Raw genomic sequence first — 21036 nt, 5'->3', positions numbered from 1 at the left:
TGAGAGCTGCTGGCAGGGTTGTCCTAAGGATTGGTGGGCTGCCTTGTTTGTCTCGTGCGTGTGTTTACTGGGGGTGGGAAGCATGACAGTACCAGGAGTAAGAAGGCAGCCACATGTCTCGGGCAGCGTATGCACCCTGCCTCATGGAATCAGGGCTGCTGAGGAGAGGCCTGCAGGACGGGCCCGGGATGGTGGCCAGGTTCATGCGCATTTGGAACCGGCCCGCTCAGGGTCTCCTAGCAGCCCAGGCTCCGCCCCACTCCGGAGAGGCGGGAGTGGGGAGTGGAGAGTTGGGGGAGCTAACCAGAGGAGTTGATGCTTCTTCTCAACCCCGGAAAGGCGAATTTGGCATGTGAGCACCCAGATCAGCCCTTCCCAGAGGGACTGACCGTGAGGAGGCTCCCTCTCAGGGATTAGTCCCCCATTCGGAGGCCGAAGTGCTCCTGGCGCCGGGGCGGAGCTGAGCTCCAGATGTCCGGGCGCGCACAGCTGGAGGGTCACGTGGCACGGCACCGGTCCCCCTTCCTGCCAACGCTGCATTTGGCTCAGGCCCCGTCCATGGCGGCCCCTGGGACCCTGCGCTGAGCCCCGGAGGCCAGGGCGTCCGGGGCTGCGCCACTTCCGAGGGCCGAGCGTGAGTGTAGGGACCCCAGGGCCCACGTTGAGGGGATGGCAGGGGTGGAAAGGATTCGGCCTCAGCACGAGGGAGGCGGGCGGGGGAGGGGCCGAGACTCCCGTCTCCCTGCCCGGTCCTGGGTCGCGGTCCTGGGCCGAAGCGAGGCTGCCAGGGAGTTGGCTACATGGGTGAACTTCTCGTCCCTTCAGGCTGCCCGTCCCGGCGGTGCGACACGGCCGGAAGGAGGAGAACGACGCGAAGGGCTCAACCGCCGGTCGCTGGAGCCCCCCGGGGCGTGGCCTCCCGCCCCCTCATCTGGGGAGGGCGGGGCTCCTTGCCCCCTGCCGCCGACTGCGACCCTTACAGGGGAGGGAGGGCGCAGGCCGCGCGGAGATGAGGAGGCTGCGCCTACGCAGAGACGCTTCGCTCACGCTGCTCCTCTGCGCCTCCCTGGGCCTCCTACTCTATGCGCAGCGCGACGGCGTGACCCCGACGACGAGCGCGCCGAGAGCGCGAGGGAGGGCGGCACCAAGGCCCACTCCCCCGCCCCGCGCGTTCCAGTTACCCGACGCGGGTGCAGCCCCACCGGCCTACGAAGGAGACACACCGGTGCCGCCCACGCCCACGGGACCCTTTGACTTCGCCCGCTATTTGCGCGCCAAGGACCAGCGGCGGTTTCCGCTGCTCATTAACCAACCGCACAAGTGCCGCGGCGACGGAGCACCCGGTGGCCGCCCAGACCTGCTTATTGCTGTCAAGTCAGTGGCAGAGGACTTCGAGCGGCGCCAAGCCGTGCGCCAGACGTGGGGCGCGGAGGGTCGGGTGCAGGGGGCGCTGGTGCGCCGCGTGTTCTTGCTGGGCGTGCCCAGGGGCGCAGGCTCGGGCGGGGCCGACGAAGTTGGGGAGGGCGCACGAACCCACTGGCGCGCCCTGCTGCGGGCCGAGAGCCTTGCCTATGCGGACATCCTGCTCTGGGCCTTCGACGACACCTTTTTTAACCTAACGCTCAAGGAGATCCACTTTCTAGCCTGGGCCTCAGCTTTCTGCCCCGACGTGCGCTTCGTTTTTAAGGGCGACGCCGATGTGTTCGTGAACGTGGGGAATCTCCTGGAGTTCCTGGCGTCGCGGGATCCGGCGCAAGACCTGCTTGCTGGTGACGTAATTGTGCAGGCGCGGCCCATCCGCACGCGGGCTAGCAAGTACTACATTCCTGAGGCCGTGTACGGCCTGCCCGCCTATCCGGCCTACGCGGGCGGCGGTGGCTTTGTGCTTTCCGGGGCCACGCTGCACCGCCTGGCTGGCGCCTGTGCGCAGGTCGAGCTCTTCCCCATCGACGACGTCTTTCTGGGCATGTGTCTGCAGCGCCTGCGGCTCACGCCCGAGCCTCACCCTGCTTTCCGCACCTTTGGCATCCCCCAGCCTTCAGCCGCGCCGCATCTGAGCACCTTCGACCCCTGCTTTTACCGCGAGCTGGTTGTAGTGCATGGGCTCTCGGCCGCTGACATCTGGCTTATGTGGCGCCTGCTGCACGGGCCACATGGGCCAGCCTGTGCGCATCCACAGCCTGTCGCTGCAGGCCCCTTCCAATGGGACTCCTAGCTCCCAATTACAGCCCCAAGGTCCTAACTCAGACCCAAGATGGAGCCGGTTTCCCAGGCAGATTATTGCCGTGTATGTGGTTCTTCCCCGATCACCAGGTGCCTGTCTCCACAGGATCCCAGGGGATGGGGGTTAAGCTTGGCTCCTGGTGGTCCACCCTGCTGGAACCAGTTGAAACCCGTGTAATGGTGACCCTTTGAGCGAGCCACGGCTGGGTGGTAGATGACCATCTCTTGTCCAACAGGTCCCAGAGCAATGGACATGTCTGGTCCTCCTAGTAGCACAGAGGTGTGTTCAGGTGGGGTGGCAGGGACTCATGGAATTCTACCACACTGCTGGATTTGAAACCTCTAGGCTGACGGGGACGCATGCAGAGGCTCTCAAGGCCAGGCCCCACAGAGTGGTGGAGGGGCTCCGGCCGCCACAGCCTTCATGAACCTGGCAGGCACTCTGCCACAGCTCATCTGAAAACAGACATTGTGCTTCTCACAACCTCTCCTGGGCCCAGGTGTGGCCGAGCACCAGGGATGGAGCCACACAGGGACAAATGAGTGCACGGTCCCACCTAGTCTTCCCCCACCTCCTGAACCCACACAACAATGCCAGTCTCCCACTGGAGGCTGTATCCCCTCAGAGGAGCCAAGGAATGTCTTCCCCTGAGACGCCACCACTATTAATTTCCCATATTCTTCACCCCCTTGCTCAAAAAACCAATACCCACACTTAGTACAAACATCCCAGCAACAGCACATGGCAGGCCATTGCTGAGGACACAGGTGCTTTATTGGAGAGGGGATGTGGGCACGGGATAAGGAAGGTTCCCACATTCCAGGAGGATGGGAACAGTCCTGGCTGCCCCTGACAGTGGGGGATATGCAAGGGGCTCTGGCCAGGCCACAGTCCAAATGGGAAGACACCAGTCAGTCACAAAGTCATGGGAGCGCCACACAAACCTGGCTATAAGGCCCAGGAACCATATAGGAGCCTGAGGCAGGTCCCCTGCACATTCATCATTAAACTATACAGGATGAGGCTGTACATGAGTTAATTACAAAAGAGTCATATTTACAAAAATCTGTACACACATTTGAAAAACTCACAAAATTGTCATCTATGTATCACAAGTTGCTAGACCAAAATATTAAAAATGGGATAAAATTATACATTTCTCTTCTCAATTCTTTTCAAAAGGATTAATATTTTTAAAGCACATAGATGCTACTTTCCATTAGCAAGACCCATGAAAGGACTGAGCAGCCCAGCCTTCCTTGAGCCCCCAGAGGCTTTGAGCCATGAAATGGCTCAGCCAGGGGCCAGTGCCCAGGGTTGGGGCAGGGAGCCAGCCCACAGTGCAGAACAGAATGCTGAAACACAACAGAAGTAGGAAGATGTCTTTGGCTAAAACTTTGGCATTAAATAAAAGAGGCAAACAGCATGGAAACATGCAGCCCTGCCAGCCAGGTTGGGGCAGAGCAGGGGCACAGGCAATCTTGAAAGCTGACTCCAACAGGGGTGAGAACCAGGCCTGGGCACGTACCTGGATGGTAGAAAGCTGTGTTTCAACCAGTTTGGTGTGCCCAGGCAGGGAGCACGTGCAAGAAAGGAACAGGGAAGGGCAGGTGGGTCACCCTGGCCACAGCCAGCTCATCAAGTAACTAAAGTGGATGTAGTGCAAATGTTGCAACCAAGTACTACGGACACGCTACCTGCTTGCCTTAAGGGTCATATGGCAATGTGGGGCCAAAGGCAGGACTTTGTCCTTATCCTGGGTGCCTACGTCCTCAGTCACAGAAAGAGCCCCAAGTCTTCCCAACGTGCATGGGACAAAGGTTGACGTGTCCTGCCTCCTTGCTTGTTTGTTGAGAGCTCCTGGGTCCAGGAATCAAGGCTCAAACTTTGTGCTTCTCTTTGCAGTCTGTGTCCCCTGCTGGCACCAGCAGGCCAAGGATGGACAGAGGAATATCTGGGCCACTCAGCCTATGGCAGAGCATGCAGCCTGAGCCCAACCTCAGAACATCACAACAGCCCTTCAACACTGGCCAGGTGTCCAAGAAAACCCACAGGGTGGTACAGAGGCCCACTGAGCAGGATGTGATGCACAGTTCCACGGGACAGAGGGGCATAGGTGGGGATGTCCCTAGGAGAGCTCCGCTGTTCTCAGGTGGCTACCAGGCCTAGGGGGGCCATACAGGGTCACCGAGGCAATGTGGTTGTTCTGCATGACCTGGTGTGAGAAGAGGACAGTGGGTCAAGGGGGAGGGGTAGAGGGATGTAGGCAGATCCTGTGCATGAGGGCTGGAGGTTGTGTGACACACCTGTACCTAAGGGCTAGGCTTCCCAACTCCTCAACCTCCCCTGGTTGCTAAGGGCCCCTCTCTACTTGAGATCTGCCTGTTTCTCAATGGTTATACACAGCCTTTACCAGGGCCATGTGTCCAGTCCTTCTGGAACTGTTGGTGTCTGCTGGAGATACCGCATCCACAGGGAAAACAAGGGCAGCCCACTGTTCTCCCAAGTCAGTGGGGCCTCCAGAGCCACTCACTCCCCTACAATGCATTCGTTCACATGCCACTGGAGGGCCCCCAACACCCTCAGGTGGGCCCCACTTTCCCTGTGGTTCCCTTCCCTGCTATACTCGTGTTTTCAGATAGAAACTTGGGATTCATTACCTCCCATCTTATTGGATACAGACCACTGCTTTGGCCTCTGTGACCCCAGATTTCTCAACATCATTTTTGAACCTTCACTGGTAAATGTGGGGAGGTCAGACATGCAGCAGACAGGGTTGCTGGAGAAGGATGAATCTGCCCACTATGGCAGTTAGGCCCTCCCCAGTTTCACTCCATCATTCACCTGGCTCTGCCATGACCAGCAACCCCCTAGGCAGTTTATTTCTAGGGCTTCCACAGCTTACCTCAAAGATCATTCGCTGAAGACCAAAACAGAATGTGGAACCAAATGGGTTGGTGTTGTTTGGGGAGGAAGACCTGAGGCCAGAGAATTCAGAATTAGAGGGGCAGACAGAGGCCACAGCCTTGAAACAAGGGATCCAGTGTTTTCTGGGGTGTGGGATACTGGCCAGTAGTCTCATGGCTGTGAGTGTTTGTCTGTTTCCCATACAGGCCTGCAAGGTCCTAGGGGTAGGGATGGCCTCACTCAACTCAGAATCGTACATACAGAACCCAACAGGGCACAAAAAGTTACTGTGGAACTAGACTAGGGTGGGGAGGAGTCAAGAGGGCTCTCTTGAGTCAGAGAATCTCAGGCAGCATGGCAACCAGGAATGGGGCTGTGGACGTCAGCAGGCAGCAGCTTTGATGGGAAAAAGACAGCCCAGGCCAGCCAGCCAAGCCCTCCTTCCTTATGAATTCATAACTAAAGGTGAGAAGGCCCCCTACCTGGAGGTAGGGTTGGGAGACGGGAGCTACCCATGGGGACAGCCTCTCTAGCACAGGTGAACACAGAGAACAGTTGACTCACTCTTAATGTGGAATGGGGCAGGAATTATGCTTGTGGCAACACCAGAAACTTCTGTAATTTTTTTTTTTTTTTTGAGACGGAGTCTTGCTCTTTCGCCCAGGCTGGACTGCAGTGGTGCTATTTCGGCTCACTGCAAGCTCCGCCTCCTGGGTTCACGCCATTCTCCTGCCTCAGCTTCCTGAGTAGCTGGGACCACAGGCGCCCGCCACCACGCCCAGCTAATTTTTTGTATTTTCAGTAGAGACGGGGTTTCACCGTGTTAGCCAGGATGGTCTCGATCTCCTGACCTCGTGATCCGCCCGCCTCGGCCTCCCAAAGTGCTGGGATTAGAGGCGTGAGCCACTGCGCCTGGGCAACTTCTGTAATTTTTAAGCAACATCCACTGTGCCAGGCTTCCCTGGACTTTCTGGGCTCTGAGGAGTCAGGTGGGATGGCCAGGGACATCAAACTCCCGCTCACCTGTGCAGAACAACAGGCTTCTCCACAGGGTGGCCCAGGAGCTCCTGGATGTTGTCCCACTGCAAGAGGGACAGAGGGGAGCAGGGGTTAGTAGGGACATGAACGTGCCTGTGACCAATGGCTGGCCTAGAGGACACAGCCCCATGCTGCCTGCAGGTTCATGTCCACCTCATTCTCAGGCTGTGCCAGGTAGGAAGATAGGTGCTCACCTTGCTGTAGGTCGTGCATGTTTCTGTCTGACCGTCTGCGTTTTCTGAAAGGAGAAGACAGCAGGGCAGATTGGTAGCTGGCCCAGCCTACCTGTGGCCCCAGCCCTAGGCAGGATCCAGACCTGGTGTCCCTTTGCACTAGGGTTGGAGTACATGGGGAGGACTAACAGGCTGTTTTGGAGTTCCAGGGTAGAAGAGGATGGAGGGGTGAAGGGAGGTCAGTCAGGTGTGAGCTACACCAACTGGCAGTGGGTGGCAGGCAACAAGGATAGGCTGGGGGCCCCTGGATGATCATCTGTAGATAAGAAACTCCCCCCTCCACAGGCCAGCAATCCCACAGTCAAAGGAAAAGGCCTCAAGGGCCTCTAGGAGACTCAGACCAAGAACACTGCAGCCCCCAGAACAATGAGTGCACCCCAGAGGAACTGAGGCCATGGGCAGAGGCTCTACACGCCCAACTACTGCTTCGATCTTTCTCCCTTCTCATAGTGGAAAACAGACTCTAAAACCCCTCCCTTACCCTGAGAGCTTTCATTACTCACCTTTCTTTATGGCTAGTGGGATCTTGAACTCACAGCGATGATAACTAGAGAGAAGGCAGATGGGTAAAGGCTAGGCCTCCTAGAAGGCCTGGCCACTCCCATATTCCAACCCCATACCCCAGGAGAAACAGAACCAAACACACCTGCCCAAAGACCTGGCTCTGAGCCCCTGACAGTGTTCATTGAGAGAGGCCAGATTTAGGCATGGAAGTCAAACAGAAAAGATCTTGGCCCTGGGGTTTGGAGAGCCTATGACCTTGGATAAGACATCAAGCTTTCTGAACCGATTTCCCTATTTATAAAATGGGTTCAAACAGAGAGATATAAGGCACTGGACCCTGTGCCAGGAACACAGCAAGCACTCAGGAAATTCACTTCCCATGAAACAGCAAGAATTCAGATGTAGATAAATTAGTGAACACCCAAAGCCACAAGCTCTTTCCTGGGGTTTTCAGTCCAAAACTCACTTTACAGAGGGGAAGGTACAGACAGGTGTACTCACATGTTGAAATTATAATGCCCAGGGTAATTGGTGTGTAGAACAAACTTCTTCACTTTGTGTGTATTCGCATCAAAGAGGATGTCCTGGAATAGAAAACAAGGGTACTCAAGGAGGGAATGTTACTGAGGCAGGGCAGAGGCCTTTCCAAGGGCATGCCCAACTTGGGACATCCACTCCACTCCACAGTGAGAATGCCTGCAGGCATCACCTTTCTTCCAGACAACAGTCCAGGGGACAGGCCAACCAGCTTTTAGACATTTTCTTTTCTTTTTTTTTTTTTAGACAGAGTCTCACTGTATCACCGAGGCTGGAGTGCAGTGGCACCGTGTCAACTCACTGCAACCTCCGTCTCCTGGGTTCAAGCAATACTCCTGCCTCAGCCTCCCGAGGAGCTGGGATTACAGGTGCTCACCACCACGCCTAGCTAGTTTCTTTTTTTTTAATTTTTTATTTTTAGTAGAGACGGGGTTTCACCATGTTGACCAGGCTAATGAAGTGGGGACCCAACCATCTACAGACCTGACAGGCACAGGGGCTGCAGCTACCAGTTCTTAGGAACAAAAATGTAAGGGAGATCCTTCCTGCCAATGGCACCTGATAAAAAAAAATCTAACTGAGAGCAGATTTTGGCTCTAAGGCTACCAAGAAGATTGAGAGTCACCTCTTTTTTTTTTTTTTTTTTTTGAGACGGAGTCTCACCTCTGTCGCCCAGGCTGGAGTGCAGTGGCACGATGTTGGCTCACTGAAACCTCTGCCTCCTGGGTTCAAGCGATTCTCCTGCCTCAGCCTCCCCAGTAGCTGAGAATACAGGCGCACACTACCATGTCCGGCTAGTTTTTGTAATTTTAGTGGAGATGGGGGTTTCACCATATTGGTCAGGCTGGTCTCGAACTCCTGACCTCAGGTGATCCACCCACCTTGGCCTCACAAAGTGCTGGGATTACAGGCGTGAGCCACCATGCTGGCCAAGTCACCTGGTTCTTGGCTCAAGGCCACCTGACTATTCTGAATTCCACGATCCATCAGATCCTTCTAGCTTCCATTACACACTCTGTGGGAGTCAGCAACTCCAGGAACTGAAGTTAGAGCCTGACCTCTTTCCAGGACTTGGACCTGGATTTGATGCCACCCAGTGAATACTTCCCTCCTATCCCCTACCCTTCCCAGCTTCATATCTATCTAACTGCTTGGGCCTGTGACCTCAGGGTCACCTCTGACTCTACCCCCGTACCCACAGCCAACTAAGTCCTACTGTGGCCAGTCCCTTCTCTCCATCTTCCCTGTCACCTATTGATGGCAGCAATGGCCCATCTGGAGCAGCCGCTGGGAGGATGCTGACTGCAGCAGGAGAAGTGTGGCCAGGACCTGTTTTCCCATAGAACTGTGCAGAGTCTGTGGGAACTGGGAACAGGTGAGAGCCCTGCCCTCTACTGAGTTGGCAGGGCAGGAGCCCATGCTCCTCAGTGTAACTGCAGCCTCCCAGCTGCAGCTCCAGACCCTGGCATCCCTGCACTCTCAGGGCCCCAGAAGGCCCCTTGCCCTGGCAGGCTTGACAGTGTCTGCTTCTACTCCCTAGCCTCTCCCCACTCCCGGTGCCTGCTCTGGGGAGGAGCAAAGTTGTGGCTCAGCCCAGGCGCTGTCGCAACCTGGCTGGGAGTACACACGCTCAGGGGGGCACTGACACACACTAGCCCCCTGCTGCCTCGGCATGCACAGCATGGGCACCATGGATGGCATGTTGATGGCGGTAGGAAGCAGAAGGGCTCCTGGGCAGAAAGGGCTGGGTCCCAGGTGAAACCCCACCTTCAAGCCAGGGATGGCCTAAGGCCTGGGGGCCGGGCTGCCAGCTCTGGGTAGAATCTGTGGGTGGAGTGAGAATTTATGGTGCTTTTTGTGGGCCTTCTCATGGACCAATCAGCATGCACTTCCTCCCTTCTGAGCCCATAAAAACCCCGGATTCAGCCAGACTTGGACAGACATCAAGACTACCAGCTGTGGGAAGGAGCTACCCACTTCAGGTCTCCTTGACTCCTCAGGACAACCTGCCTACAGAAAGAAGCTACCCACTATGGGTATTCTCTCTGCTGAGAGCTGGACACTCATACGGATGACCTGCCTGTGGAAAGGAGCTGCCCACTATGGGTCTCCTCTGAACTGTTCTGTTGCTCAATAAAGCTCCTCTCCTTTTTGCTTACCCTCCAGCTGTTTGCATACCTCAATCTTCCTGGACGCAGGACAAGAACTTGGGACCCACTGAATGGTGGGACTGAAAGAAGTGTAACATAAATAGGGCTGAAATGCCCTGCCCCGCTTTCCCCATTGCGAGCAACAAGAAGAGCTGCAGCCCTTCAGGAAGCCCAGACCTAGGAGCTCCCCGAGCCAGAGCTGTGACACCCTGTTTGGGGCTCTGTGGTTCCTGGTGTCTCCAAGCTTCCGGGCGTCACTGCGTTCTCCTTGTCCAGACACAGGTGCCAGCAATGGAAGCTGCTTGCAGTACATGTGATCTAGCCTTACCCTTACATGGAGCCGGTGCCTATGCTGGCGCCTGGAGCCGCTCGCCCCACCACAGCAGTCAGTGTGCCTGGCTGGGCGCAGTGGCCGGACGCCACATTCACTCGCTCACACCCCTTGCCATTCCATGCCTGGTTTGCCCTTGGCAGGCATGGGATCCAGGGCGATAGCGTGAGCCAAGCGCAACCTGCCAGGCTGAGTGAGCGGAATGAGCCCAGTGGGACCAAGCAAAAATTGGGGCAAAGGTGCCACCGGCCACAGAAGTTTCCAGCTGGAAAAGCAACACCCTAAAGTTCTCGAGATACTATCATCACTGGCCCTTGAACCAGAGGTCCAGCTGCAACAGCACTGTTCCCTCCTGCCGCCATCCTACTCTCAGGAGTTCATGACCTGACAGCAGCTACACTACTACTCTTGGCTCCTGTGTTTGGTCTTTCCCACTTGGACAGACTCAGTCTCTCCTCACTCCCTCTCTGGAATCTACTCTTTGCTGCCTCAGGACCTCAGACCCTAGAAAACTCAAAGGTTACAAGACCCATGGTCCAGGCCAGCCCTGCCCTCTGAGATGTTTCCTGCTGAAACACTGTTTACACAATCATTTCTCATGTCTGCATCTTACCCACCAGCTGGACTGTCCGCACTGGCCAGCTACCAGCTACATTGAGCTCCCTGGGTCCAGAGCACAGGGATACAGCAATGCCTCTGGGGTGTCCTCTAAAAATATACAAGCACACCTCACACGTCTCCAAGCCTTTTCAGTCTCCATTTTGTGACTCAAGAAGAGGGTCCTATGCTTTACAAAAGGGCAGTTCCCCAAACAGCTTAATCTGAATGATTTCCAAGGCCTCCATCTGTGGAACATATTTCTCTCAGAAAAGAAGTCAACATGTACCAGGGAACCTAGCGCTCCTGAGCAATCCTGGTTGCGGGAAAGGTCTACTTTGGAGTACCAGAGCCTATGCAAAACAACCCTGGGCAAAGCCAGCTGGCACTAGGTTCTCCAATGCCCATGGTTCCAGCTGCATGTGGACACACAAATCTGCAAAAGTGCACTGTCTACCCCAATAGAAATGAAGGGCTTCTCTGAGGAATCACAACTTACCACTCCAAGAGTGAAGTAGTTAAAAAAGTAGTCATTGCACTTCGATGGAACTTGTTTATGAGGGGAAGGAGAATGAATTTTCATCTGTAGGGAAAAAATAACCATAAATTAAAATCCATCCCTCTAATATAGTTCTGGATTAACATAAAGTCTACAAATTGTGTTCCATGAGTAACATTAAGCTGCGGTACAAGCAAGAGTGTGGGGAGTCTCAGCTCCCGGTGCTGACCAGGCTAGGAGGAGAGGGGGCCAGCTGTCATTGATTATGGACTGCCTTGGTCTCCAAGGAAAGGTAGGCACTATGGAGAGGGACAGAGTCAGGGTAATTAGACTACAGGGGTTAGAAAACAGTTTTCAATTTACTTTACCATTAGCTTTAATTAGAACAACTTCTATGGGAAAATAGCAAACAGTTTACTTTGGTGTTGATTTAAAAAAAGAGGGAGAGAGACTGCAACATAATTCCCCTACCTTGTCTTCTGATTTATAGAAGACTTTGTGTGGAGAGCCAAGCATGCTAAGAACATCTTGGCAGGAATCACCAAAATACACTGAACGTTCAAATACCCGCATCTTGGCATCTGCTAATAGGCCAGGTCCACAACCTGCAAAAAACAAGAGAGAGGTTGTCAGGTTATGGTTAGGACCAGAGACCCTCTCTGGGGGCCCAAGAGAAGCTACTGGCTTCATGCTACATTATTAGGTCTGGCAAGGGGCAAGACTGCATGTAAGCAGAAACATCAGGTCACCAGGGCTTAAGACTGTACAAGAGATCACTATCTATTCAAAATAATGCCAGGGACTTATTCAATACCCCACATGTGACATGAAGCTCTGAAGACTTCATTCACTTATTCATTCACTAACTATTTTATTGCCTACCATGTGCTAGGACATTGTGCTAGATGTTGAAGAAACAAAAGTGAAACAAAAGCAGTGCAGTTTCTGACCAGACATGGTGGCTCACTCCTGTAATCCCAGCACTTTGGGAGGCCAAGGTGGATGGATTGTTTGAGCTCAGAGTTCGACACCAGCCTGGGCAACATGGTGATACCCTGTCTCTACAAAAACATACAATAATTAGCTGGGCATGGTGTTGGGTGTCTGTAGTCCCAGCTACTTGGGAGGCTGAGGTGGGAGGATCACTTGAACCCGGGATGCAGAGGTTGCAGTGAGCCAAGATCACACCACTGCACTCTAGCCTGGGTGACAGAGACAGTCTCAAAAAAAAAAAAAAAAAAAAAAAAAAGGCAGTGCTGTTTCTTCCCCATAAGCTCCATCACTGGAGCTTATGTGTGCTGGAGAAGACCTTAATCAGATCATCACACAACTATGGTAAGATGCAAAGATTTATGTTAAGAGGTACTTCTTGGCTGGGTGCGGTGGCTTCTGCCTATAATCCCAGCACTTTGAGAGGTCAAGCGGGGTGGATTGCTTGAGCTCAGGCATTCAAGACCAGCCTGGGCAACATGGTGAAACCCCGGCTCCACAAAATATAATACAAAAATTAGCTAGGCGTGGTGGCACATTCCTGCAGTCCTAGCTACTTGGGAGGCTAAGGTGGGAGGATCACTTGAGCACCGGAGGCAGAGACTGCAGTGAGCTAAGATCACACCACTGCATTCCAGCCTGGGTGACAGAGTGAGACACTGTCTTTAAAAAAAAAAACAAAAGAGGCCGGGCGCGGTGGCTCAAGCCTGTAATCCCAGCACTTTGGGAGGCCGAGACGGGCGGATCACAAGGTCAGGAGATCGAGACCATCCTGGCTAACACGGTGAAACCCCGTCTCTACTAAAAAATACAAAAAACTAGCCGGGCGAGGTGGTGGGCGCCTGTAGTCCCAGCTACTCGGGAGGCTGAGGCAGGAGAATGGCGTGAACCCGGGAGGCGGAGCTTGCAGTGAATTGAGATCCGGCCACTGCGCTCCAGCCTGGGCGACAGAGCGAGACTCCGTCTCAAAAAAAAAAAAAACACACACAAAAAAAAAAAAAAAAAAGAAAAGAAAAGAAAAAGAAAAAAAAGATACAAAAGTACTCTCAATGGTAACCCCTAATAGAGACACTGAACCTCTAAGACTGCTCTATCAACAAGTAGAGTGAAGCATGCATTACTTGACTCCCTAATTCTACAAAAACACCTGACAGAGCCCTCCAACCCAGACAAGAGCCATTATCACTTAAAAGGGACAAACGAGCTAAGTAGAGGAATAAAAGACCTTCTGATTTGCCAAAAGTTTATTCGTTGGGAAGAATCTTTAAGCTCTGACTTTTTCTAATACAACATTTCAGAAATGATTACAGTTAATGACACACACACAAACATACAGATGTAGAAGTGGTTGTAGCACAGTAATAGACACACCAACAGTAAACATTTCCCCATTTTGTGGAGGGGGAGACAAGGCGTTTTGCTCCCAGCCCCCAGCAAAAAAAAAAGGAAGCAAAGAATCTGAGAAGGATTGTAATTCCTGGTGCCATGATAATCACTGACACCATCTTACTCAGCACAAGGCTTTACAGTTGTCAAAGTTCTCTCATGTGTAACAATCCATTTGCTATATACAGAAGGTTTAGAGAACCCAAATCTGAAATAACTAGGTACTGAGTTCAACTAACCCAAGAATCTCTATTCTCAGCAAGTATACACTGAGGGGCAAATAAAGGCTTAGGCAAGCCTGGGTGACCTATAGAACCCACCAAAAGTCCTGTCAAGCTGGACTGTGGGCCCAAAGTATCCAGTGGCCTAACACATTTCTTCAGGTGCCAGATATGTGTGGATGACAGATGGGGGCTGCAGGGAAGGAACCCTTTACAGGTGAGTCTTCTCTTTTGTCTCCCTCTGCTTGAAGTATATCTAGGTAGAATTACCCCCAGTTTCAGGCTACTTTTTAGATTGTGATTCCCCAGAGTGTATCTTTCTACAAATTATTGTGGAGACCCAGATGGCTGAACTGACTCCCTGCATTAAAACCATCACTGCAGCCATATTCCATAAGGAAGGATATGAGAAATGAGTGGGTCAAGAAACTTGTGCTTGCCACAGGAAACTCTCAGTGAAGACGATAACCCTCTGAGGCCCTGACTTAACAAATCGTTTGCCCTGCTGACAGTGTAAGCAGTGAGCAGTGTGACTGCTGGGAATGTGCTGTACAAGGTGGCAGACATAATCGGCTGGGAGTCCACCCTTAACAGGCTCCTCCTGCTGTCATCTGGGATGATTAATGACCCTGGTCCTTGACCACCCTGCTGTTTCAAGCAGTGATCCTCTTGGGCAAAAACATACTAAATCACTTGACCTTGCTGTCACATCTCAATTCTCTCAAAAACCATGGCTCATGCTGGGCGCGGTGGCTCACACCTGTAATCCCAGCACTTTGGGAGGCTGAGGCGGACAGATCACTTGATGTCAGGAGTTTGAAACTAGCCTGGTCAATATGGTGCAACCCCATCTCTACTAAAAATACAGAAATTAGCCTGGCGTGGTGGTACACATCTGTAATCCCAGATACTTGGGAGGCTGAGGCATGAGAATTGCTTGAACCCAGAAGGTAGAGGTTGCAGTGAGCTGAGATCGTGCCACTGCACTCTAGCCTCAAAAAATAACAACGACAACAACAAAAAACCCCCAAACCACAGCTCAAGTGTGATACTCCTTTAAGTAGCTGTTCTGTCTTGGCTAGAAAATCACATTTTAAGAAATTCTTAACCTGGAGGTTGTGAACTATCTAATCATTCACAGAAGTGGGCTCAGAGTTTATATACCAGATTCTTAATAATTAAGACCCATTTGGGAGGCTGAGGTGGGAGGACCGCTTAAGGCTAGGAGTTTGAGACCAGCCTGGGCAACACAGGGAGACCACATGTCTACAAAAAAATAGAATTAACTGAGTGTGGTGGTGATGTGTGCCTGTAGTCCCAGTTTCTTTGGAGGCTGAGGCAGGAGGATTCCTTGTACCCAGGAGTTAAAGGCTGCACTTAGCTATGATGGTGCCACCGCATTCCAGTTTGGGTGACAGCAGGAGACCATGTCTCAAATAAAGAAAAAAGCAGCAAAAAAACCCCCCAAAAAAACAAAAAAAAACCCAATGCCTCAGAGACTGATGCAGGAAAACAAATGCTGGTTGGTTAGGCTATGAGCTCCATGAAGGTTCTCAGCTATCTTTATGGGAACAAACTCCACACTGAAGCTCCCAGTCCCGTTAAGCACAATTCACAACCAAAAGCAGCCGACATTGGCCAGGCATGGGAAAGTCACAAAATGAGGCATGGATCCTGGAGGGACCAGCTACTGAAGGTGACAACTCTTTTTTTCTTTTTTTTGTAAGATGGGGTTTCGCTCTTGTTGCCCAGGCTAGAGTGCAATGGCGCTATCTCGGCTCACTGCAACCTCCGCCTTCCAGGTTCAAGCGATTCTCCCATCTCAGCCTTCTGAGTAGCTGGGATTACAGGCACGCATTACCACGCATGGCTAATTTTTGTATTTTTAGTAGATGGGGTTTCATCATATTGGTCAGGCTGGTCTTGAACTCCTGACCTCAGGTAATCCGCCTGCCTTGGCCACCCAAAGTGCTGGGATTACAGGCATGAGCCACCGCGCTTGGCCAACTCTGTCTTTTCGTTGTTGTTGTTGTTGCTCATGGTTGGCAAAACTCTTGACAAAGTGTGGCCAAACCACAATTCAACAAGTCCCGTCTGCTTGCCTACGTTGAGAACTTAGCATTAAGGGTAGAAAAAGGGAGCCAGGCATGGTGGTGCGTGCCTGTAGCCTACTCAGGAGGTTAAGGCAGGATTGCTTGAGTCCAGGAGTTCAAGGCCACAGTATTCCACTGCAGCACACAGGCCTCGGCAATACAAGGAGAAAAGCTGGGTGTAGCGGCTTGCACCTGTAATCCCAGCACTTTGGAAAGCCAAGGAGGGAGGATTGATTGAGCCCGGGAGTTCAAGACCATTCTGGGTAACACAGAAAGACCCATCTCTACATACACAAAAATTAACTGGGCATGGTAGCACATACCTATGGTCCTAGCTACTTGGGAGGCTTAGGTGAGATCACTTGAGCCCAGGAGTTTTGAGGCTGCAGTAAGCTATGATCACACCACTGCACTACAGCCTGGATGACAGAATGAGACCATCTCTTTTAAAACAAAACAAAACAAAAGGTAGAAAAAAGGGGAGAGCTGGCCAGGTGCGGTGGCTCATGCCTGTAATCCAGCACTTTGGGAGGCCGAGGCGGGTGGATCATGAGATCAGGAGTTCGAGACCAGACCAACATGGTGAAACCCCGTCTCTACTAAAAATACAAAAATTAGCTGGGTGTGGTAATGCGCGCCTGTAATCCTAGCTACTTGGAAGGCTGAGGCAGGAGAATTGCTTGAATCTGGGAGGCAGAGGTTGCAGTGAGCTGGGATCGCACCACTGCACTCCAACCTCAGCGACAGAGCAAGACACTGTCTCAAAAAAAAGAAAAAAAAGAAAAAGGGGAGGCCGGGCGCGGTGGCTCAAGCCTGTAATCCCAGCACTTTGGGAGGCCGAGACGGGCGGATCACGAGGTCGGGAGATCGAGACCATCCTGGCTAACACGGTGAAACCCCGTCTCTACTAAAAAAATACAAAAAACTAGCCGGGCGAGGTGGCGGGTGCCTGTAGTCCCAGCTACTCGGGAGGCTGAGGCAGGAGAATGGCGTGAACCCGGGAGGCGGAGCTTGCAGTGAGCTGAGATCCGGCCACTGCACTCCAGCCTGGGCGACAGAGCGAGACTCTGTCTCAAAAAAAAAAAAAAAAAAAGAAAAAGGGGAGAGTAGTAGCACTGTAACCCACAGGATGCATCTTCAGGAAACATTTGGGAACTGCCACGAAGCTATATAAGCACACAGCAGGCCTATGTGCATGCTGAGAGAAGCAGTGCTGTTGCTTATTAAGATTTGCTAATTAAAAACTATGTCCAGTCCCTTGATAAAACTAAACAAAAGCTTTAACCATAAACATCTGCATAATTTGCCTTCTACCAACTATGTGGCAATGGACTGAATGCTTTTGTTCCCCTAAAATTCATATGTTGAAATCCTAACCCCCAAAGTGATGGTATTAGGAGGGGAGGGCTTTGGGAGGTGATTACATTATGGAAGCAGAGACCTCAGGATTGAGATCAGTGCCATTACAAAACAGACTCCACGGAGTTAGCTAGCCCCTTGCACCATATGAGGAAGTCTCTTCTATGAACTAGACTGCAGGTGCATCCAGATACTGAATCTGCCAGTGCTTTGATCTTGGACTTCCCAGCCTCCAGAACTGTAAGAAATACATTTCTGTTGTTTAGCAGCCACTCAGTTTATGGTATTTTGTTACAGCAGCCTAAATGGACTAAGACACATCCTAAATACATGGGATTTTAGACTGTCTCAACATAGGTATAATGGGGAATGTACCAACCTCAAAGCCAGTCACTGACCTGCAGCAAGTAGCCGAAGTCGTAAACCTGCAGGTCCAGTTCCATCTCGAAGAACATCTACACTCTCAGCATACACATTGCCCAGGAAACAGCTCAGAGGCATTATGGGAGCCCTGGGGACAGGCACAGAATGAGCAGAGGCTTGGTTCTTTCTCCTAGGCAGCCCAGGCCTTAGCATGAAACTCATGCTCCTTACACTTACTTGGTATCCTGTAGGCTGTTGCCACTGTAGATATACATTCGTTTTACAGTTGCTCCATGGGGTATCTGGAGAGAAGCCAGGCCATGGGCAAAATTGGGCTGCAAACAAAGGTCAAGAGTTTTACTTAGGGCACTACAGGTCATGGGACTCAGGCTCTGGTCTTCCCTGTCACTCATGGTCTTCAAGAGCTGCTCAGGTCAAAGGGTCAAAGCACATCCTCAAACCTGGCTCTCTGGCTCTGGGTCAGTAAACTCCCCAAAACCATGCAAGTCCACCTTTAATTCTGCTTGGTTTTCCTTTCCTTTTCTTTTTTTTTTTTTTTTTTGAGACAGAGTCTCACTCTGTTGCCCAGGCTGGAGTACAGTGGCACGATCTCAGCTCACTGCAACCTCCACCTCCCGAGTTCAAGTGATTCTCCTGCCTCAGCTTCCCGAGTAGCTAGGACTATAAGCATGCACCACCACAACCGGCTAATTTTTTGAGATGGAGTCTTGCTCTGTCACCTAGGCTAGAGTGCAGTGGCACAATCTCGGCTCACTGCAAGCTCCGCCTCCCAGGTTCATGCCATTCTCCTGCCTCAGCCTCCTGAGTAGCTGGGACTACAGACGCCCACTACCATGCCCAGCTAATTTTTTTGTATTTTTAGTAGAGACAGAGTTTCACCATGTTAGCCAGGATGGTCTCGATCTCCTGACCTCATGATCCGCCCACTTCGGCCTCCCAAAGTGCTGGGATTACAGGCGTGAGCCACTGTGCCCGGCCTTTTTTTTTTTTTTTTTTTTTTTTAATATTTTTGGTAGAGACAGGGTTTCACCATGTTGGCCAAGCTGGTCTCCAACTCCTGACCTCAAGTGATCCTCCCGCCTTGGCCTCCCAAAGTGCTGAGATTACAAGCGTGAGCCACCACACCTAGTCAGTTTTCCTTTTCTTTTTTTTTTTTTTTTTTGAGACGGAGTCTCACGCTGTTGCCCAGGCTGGAGTGCAGTGGCGTGATCTCGGCTCACTGCAAGCTCCGCCTCCCGGGTTCCCGCCATTCTCCTGCCTCAGCCTCCTGAGTAGCTGGGACTACAGGCACCCGCCACCGCGCCCGGCTAATTTTTTGTATTTTTAGTAGAGACGGGGTTTCACTGTGGTCTCGATCTCCTGACCTTGTGATCCGCCCGCCTCGGCCTCCCAAAGTGCTGGGATTACAGGCTTGAGCCACCGCGCCCGGCCTAGTTTTCCTTTTCTTCATAGGGGAAAATGCAGAAATGCTTCCTTAATTAAAATAAGCATTATGAGGCCGGGCGCGGTGGCTCAAGCCTGTAATCCCAGCACTTTGGGAGGCCGAGACGGGCGGATCACGAGGTCAGGAGATCGAGACCATCCTGGCTAACACAATGAAACCCCGTCTCTACTAAAAATACAAAAAAATTAGCCGGGCGAGGTGGCGGGCGCCTGTAGTCCCAGCTACTCGGGAGGCTGAGGCAGGAGAATGGCCTAAACCCGGGAGGCGGAGCTTGCAGTGAGCCGAGATAGCGCCACTGCACTCCAGCCTGGGCGACAGAGCGAGACTCCATCTCAAAAAAAAAAAAAAAAAAAAATAAGCATTATGAAAGCTTATCATTTTCACAGCCCTAAGAATGAATGAAATGTCTGCAAAAATAAAGGTAATTGAAAATCCAGAGGATGAAATCTCCAGATTCTAGGTAACCAGGAAAACTGCTGATTAGGAGTTTGAAAATAAGGAATGAATGAACTTATCTCTGAAAAGTGAGCCTGACCTCACTCCATGGTGGCAAATATCCTCTTCCTGGGAATGCCAGCCTGAGCATTGTTCTTCCTCTGTCAGTCCCACCCACTCTGCCCCTTCCTTGTCCCGTAAAGAGCTCAAATACATGGAAACCAAAGAAAGTCTGCCTATCTAATACCCACTCCTCTATCCCCATCCCATGACACCGTCTGCTGAGCCATACCACACAGACACTGGGCAACAAACACCAGGGGACAGGAAGGGCTAACCTCATACTTTGGAGCCTCGGTCCATGAGTCTAACTGAAAAGAGAAAGACAGTCCTCTGAAGTTGAGATGGAAGAGCTGCTCAGCGGAGTTGTACACTGTTGGGGGTGGGGGAGAAGAAAATAACATGGTTGACTGGCATCTGAAATGGCTAACATAAACCAGCCTGGCAGGGAGTGATGACTGACAACACCTTCCTTGTGGCTTGTTTCTGAACTGACCTACTGAGTTGAAAACAAGGGGGAGGATCTTTCCTTCACACCCAAGTACCAACCCCACAATCCTATGGGAGCCTGACTCCAGCAAGTGGGGTGGGATGGCACTACTGGGCAGGTTTATTGCTATGAACTGCCACTGATGACCAGAGGAATCAGAATGACTTGGCTTACCTCCAGGATGGGTTGCGCCAAAAGACTGGTCAATCTGTTCAATGGTAGGAGCTATGGCCTGAGAATTAAAATGCACGCCACTGAAAAACAAAAATATTTTTTAATACTAGGCTTCACAAGATGGGCTCACAGATCATGTGAGATGATAGTAGCTGGGAGAGTTATTTTTAAGATGCAGGCAGGTGAGTCTCTAATTATATCAAAATACAAAGTTTAATTAGAGAACTTTTAAATAAGAGAATGAGGTCAGGAGAAGGTCAATTCTCATGAGGCTGATACACACAGTTGATCCTCTGGGGCTTTAAGACACCAGTGACTCTTAAGAAGAGGGTAGAGAAGAGAAGCCACCAGACTCTGAGGTATGAAAGCCCCAGTAAAACTAAAAGACAACCAGAACCTGCAGGGGCCAGTGGTACCACACATTTGCTTGTCTACTCCTCTATCAGCAAAACTGCCTGAGCCTGCCCCAGGAATCAGGTCCTCTTCACACCCTCAAAAAGGGAAAGGGAAGCCAGTTAAGGAGCCTTACTGAAAGGAGTATTCTATTGCTTGAACCCAGGAGGCAGAGGCTGCAGTGAGCCGAGATGGCGCCACTGCACTCCAGCCTGGGCGACAGAGAGAGACTCCGTCTCAAAAAAAAAAAAAAAAAAGAAAGGAGTATTCTAGATTTTTAGATGGGGCATGCTGCCTTGCCATAATGGGGGATCAACAACTTTGGATTGTGCATGTCATTCCCGCTGTAATTCTAAAAAAGTACATTAGAGCTCTAAAATGGTGGTCTCTTTGGCATTCTCTTCAGCATAGGATTTGGAGTCAGACCTATCTGGTTTGTACCACCTCTATTACTCATGAAAACATGAAAAGAGGTGATAAGAGAGGCTGTCAGGGGGAGGGCAGCTATGACCGAGGAGACTGTCATATCACCTCTGAGCTGAGGTCTGGCTTTGTTGAGTGGATTAAGTTAGATGACATATACGTGA

General features: G+C 51.7%; 2 protein-coding genes across 6 annotated transcripts in view; one reads left to right on the top strand and one right to left on the bottom strand.

The window, feature by feature from the left end:
* Nucleotides 1-258: 258 nt before the first annotated feature.
* On the top strand, nucleotides 259-3376 carry B3GNT9 (UDP-GlcNAc:betaGal beta-1,3-N-acetylglucosaminyltransferase 9). 3 transcript variants are annotated; one of them, XM_045382357.2, is made up of 2 exons: nucleotides 259-352; nucleotides 826-3376. In XM_045382357.2, coding segments are annotated over exons 1-2 (1392 nt in total). In that variant the 5' UTR covers nucleotides 259-350; the 3' UTR covers nucleotides 2216-3376. The 3 variants fall into 3 exon arrangements, with proteins under 3 accessions (XP_045238292.2, XP_005592250.2, XP_045238291.2); XM_005592193.4 differs by lacking the exon at nucleotides 259-352 and adding an exon at nucleotides 537-634; XM_045382356.2 differs by lacking the exon at nucleotides 259-352 and adding an exon at nucleotides 537-640.
* The window catches only part of PHAF1 (phagophore assembly factor 1), a 38212-nt gene continuing 20114 nt past the window's right edge, over nucleotides 2939-21036 (bottom strand). For 2 of the 3 annotated variants that reach the window (XM_065536869.1, XM_005592194.4), the window contains 12 exons: nucleotides 20057-20136; nucleotides 19671-19765; nucleotides 17670-17767; nucleotides 17468-17580; nucleotides 11492-11625; nucleotides 11021-11104; nucleotides 7408-7490; nucleotides 6906-6949; nucleotides 6364-6407; nucleotides 6155-6213; nucleotides 5130-5202; nucleotides 2939-4439 (listed from right to left, as the gene is read on the bottom strand). In XM_065536869.1, coding sequence (XP_065392941.1) covers nucleotides 4353-4439; nucleotides 5130-5202; nucleotides 6155-6213; nucleotides 6364-6407; nucleotides 6906-6949; nucleotides 7408-7490; nucleotides 11021-11104; nucleotides 11492-11625; nucleotides 17468-17580; nucleotides 17670-17767; nucleotides 19671-19765; nucleotides 20057-20136 — 994 coding nt within the window. In that variant the 3' untranslated portion in view covers nucleotides 2939-4352. The remainder of the gene's footprint in view (nucleotides 4440-5129; nucleotides 5203-6154; nucleotides 6214-6363; nucleotides 6408-6905; nucleotides 6950-7407; nucleotides 7491-11020; nucleotides 11105-11491; nucleotides 11626-17467; nucleotides 17581-17669; nucleotides 17768-19670; nucleotides 19766-20056; nucleotides 20137-21036) is intronic. The other variant, XM_045382355.2, reaches the window with a different exon arrangement.

The sequence above is a fragment of the Macaca fascicularis genome, chromosome 20, assembly GCF_037993035.2.
Source record: "Macaca fascicularis isolate 582-1 chromosome 20, T2T-MFA8v1.1".
NCBI classification, from domain to species: Eukaryota; Metazoa; Chordata; class Mammalia; order Primates; family Cercopithecidae; genus Macaca; species Macaca fascicularis.
Note: the sequence above shows the minus strand (reverse complement) of the source record. Positions and strands in the feature narration are given on the sequence as shown.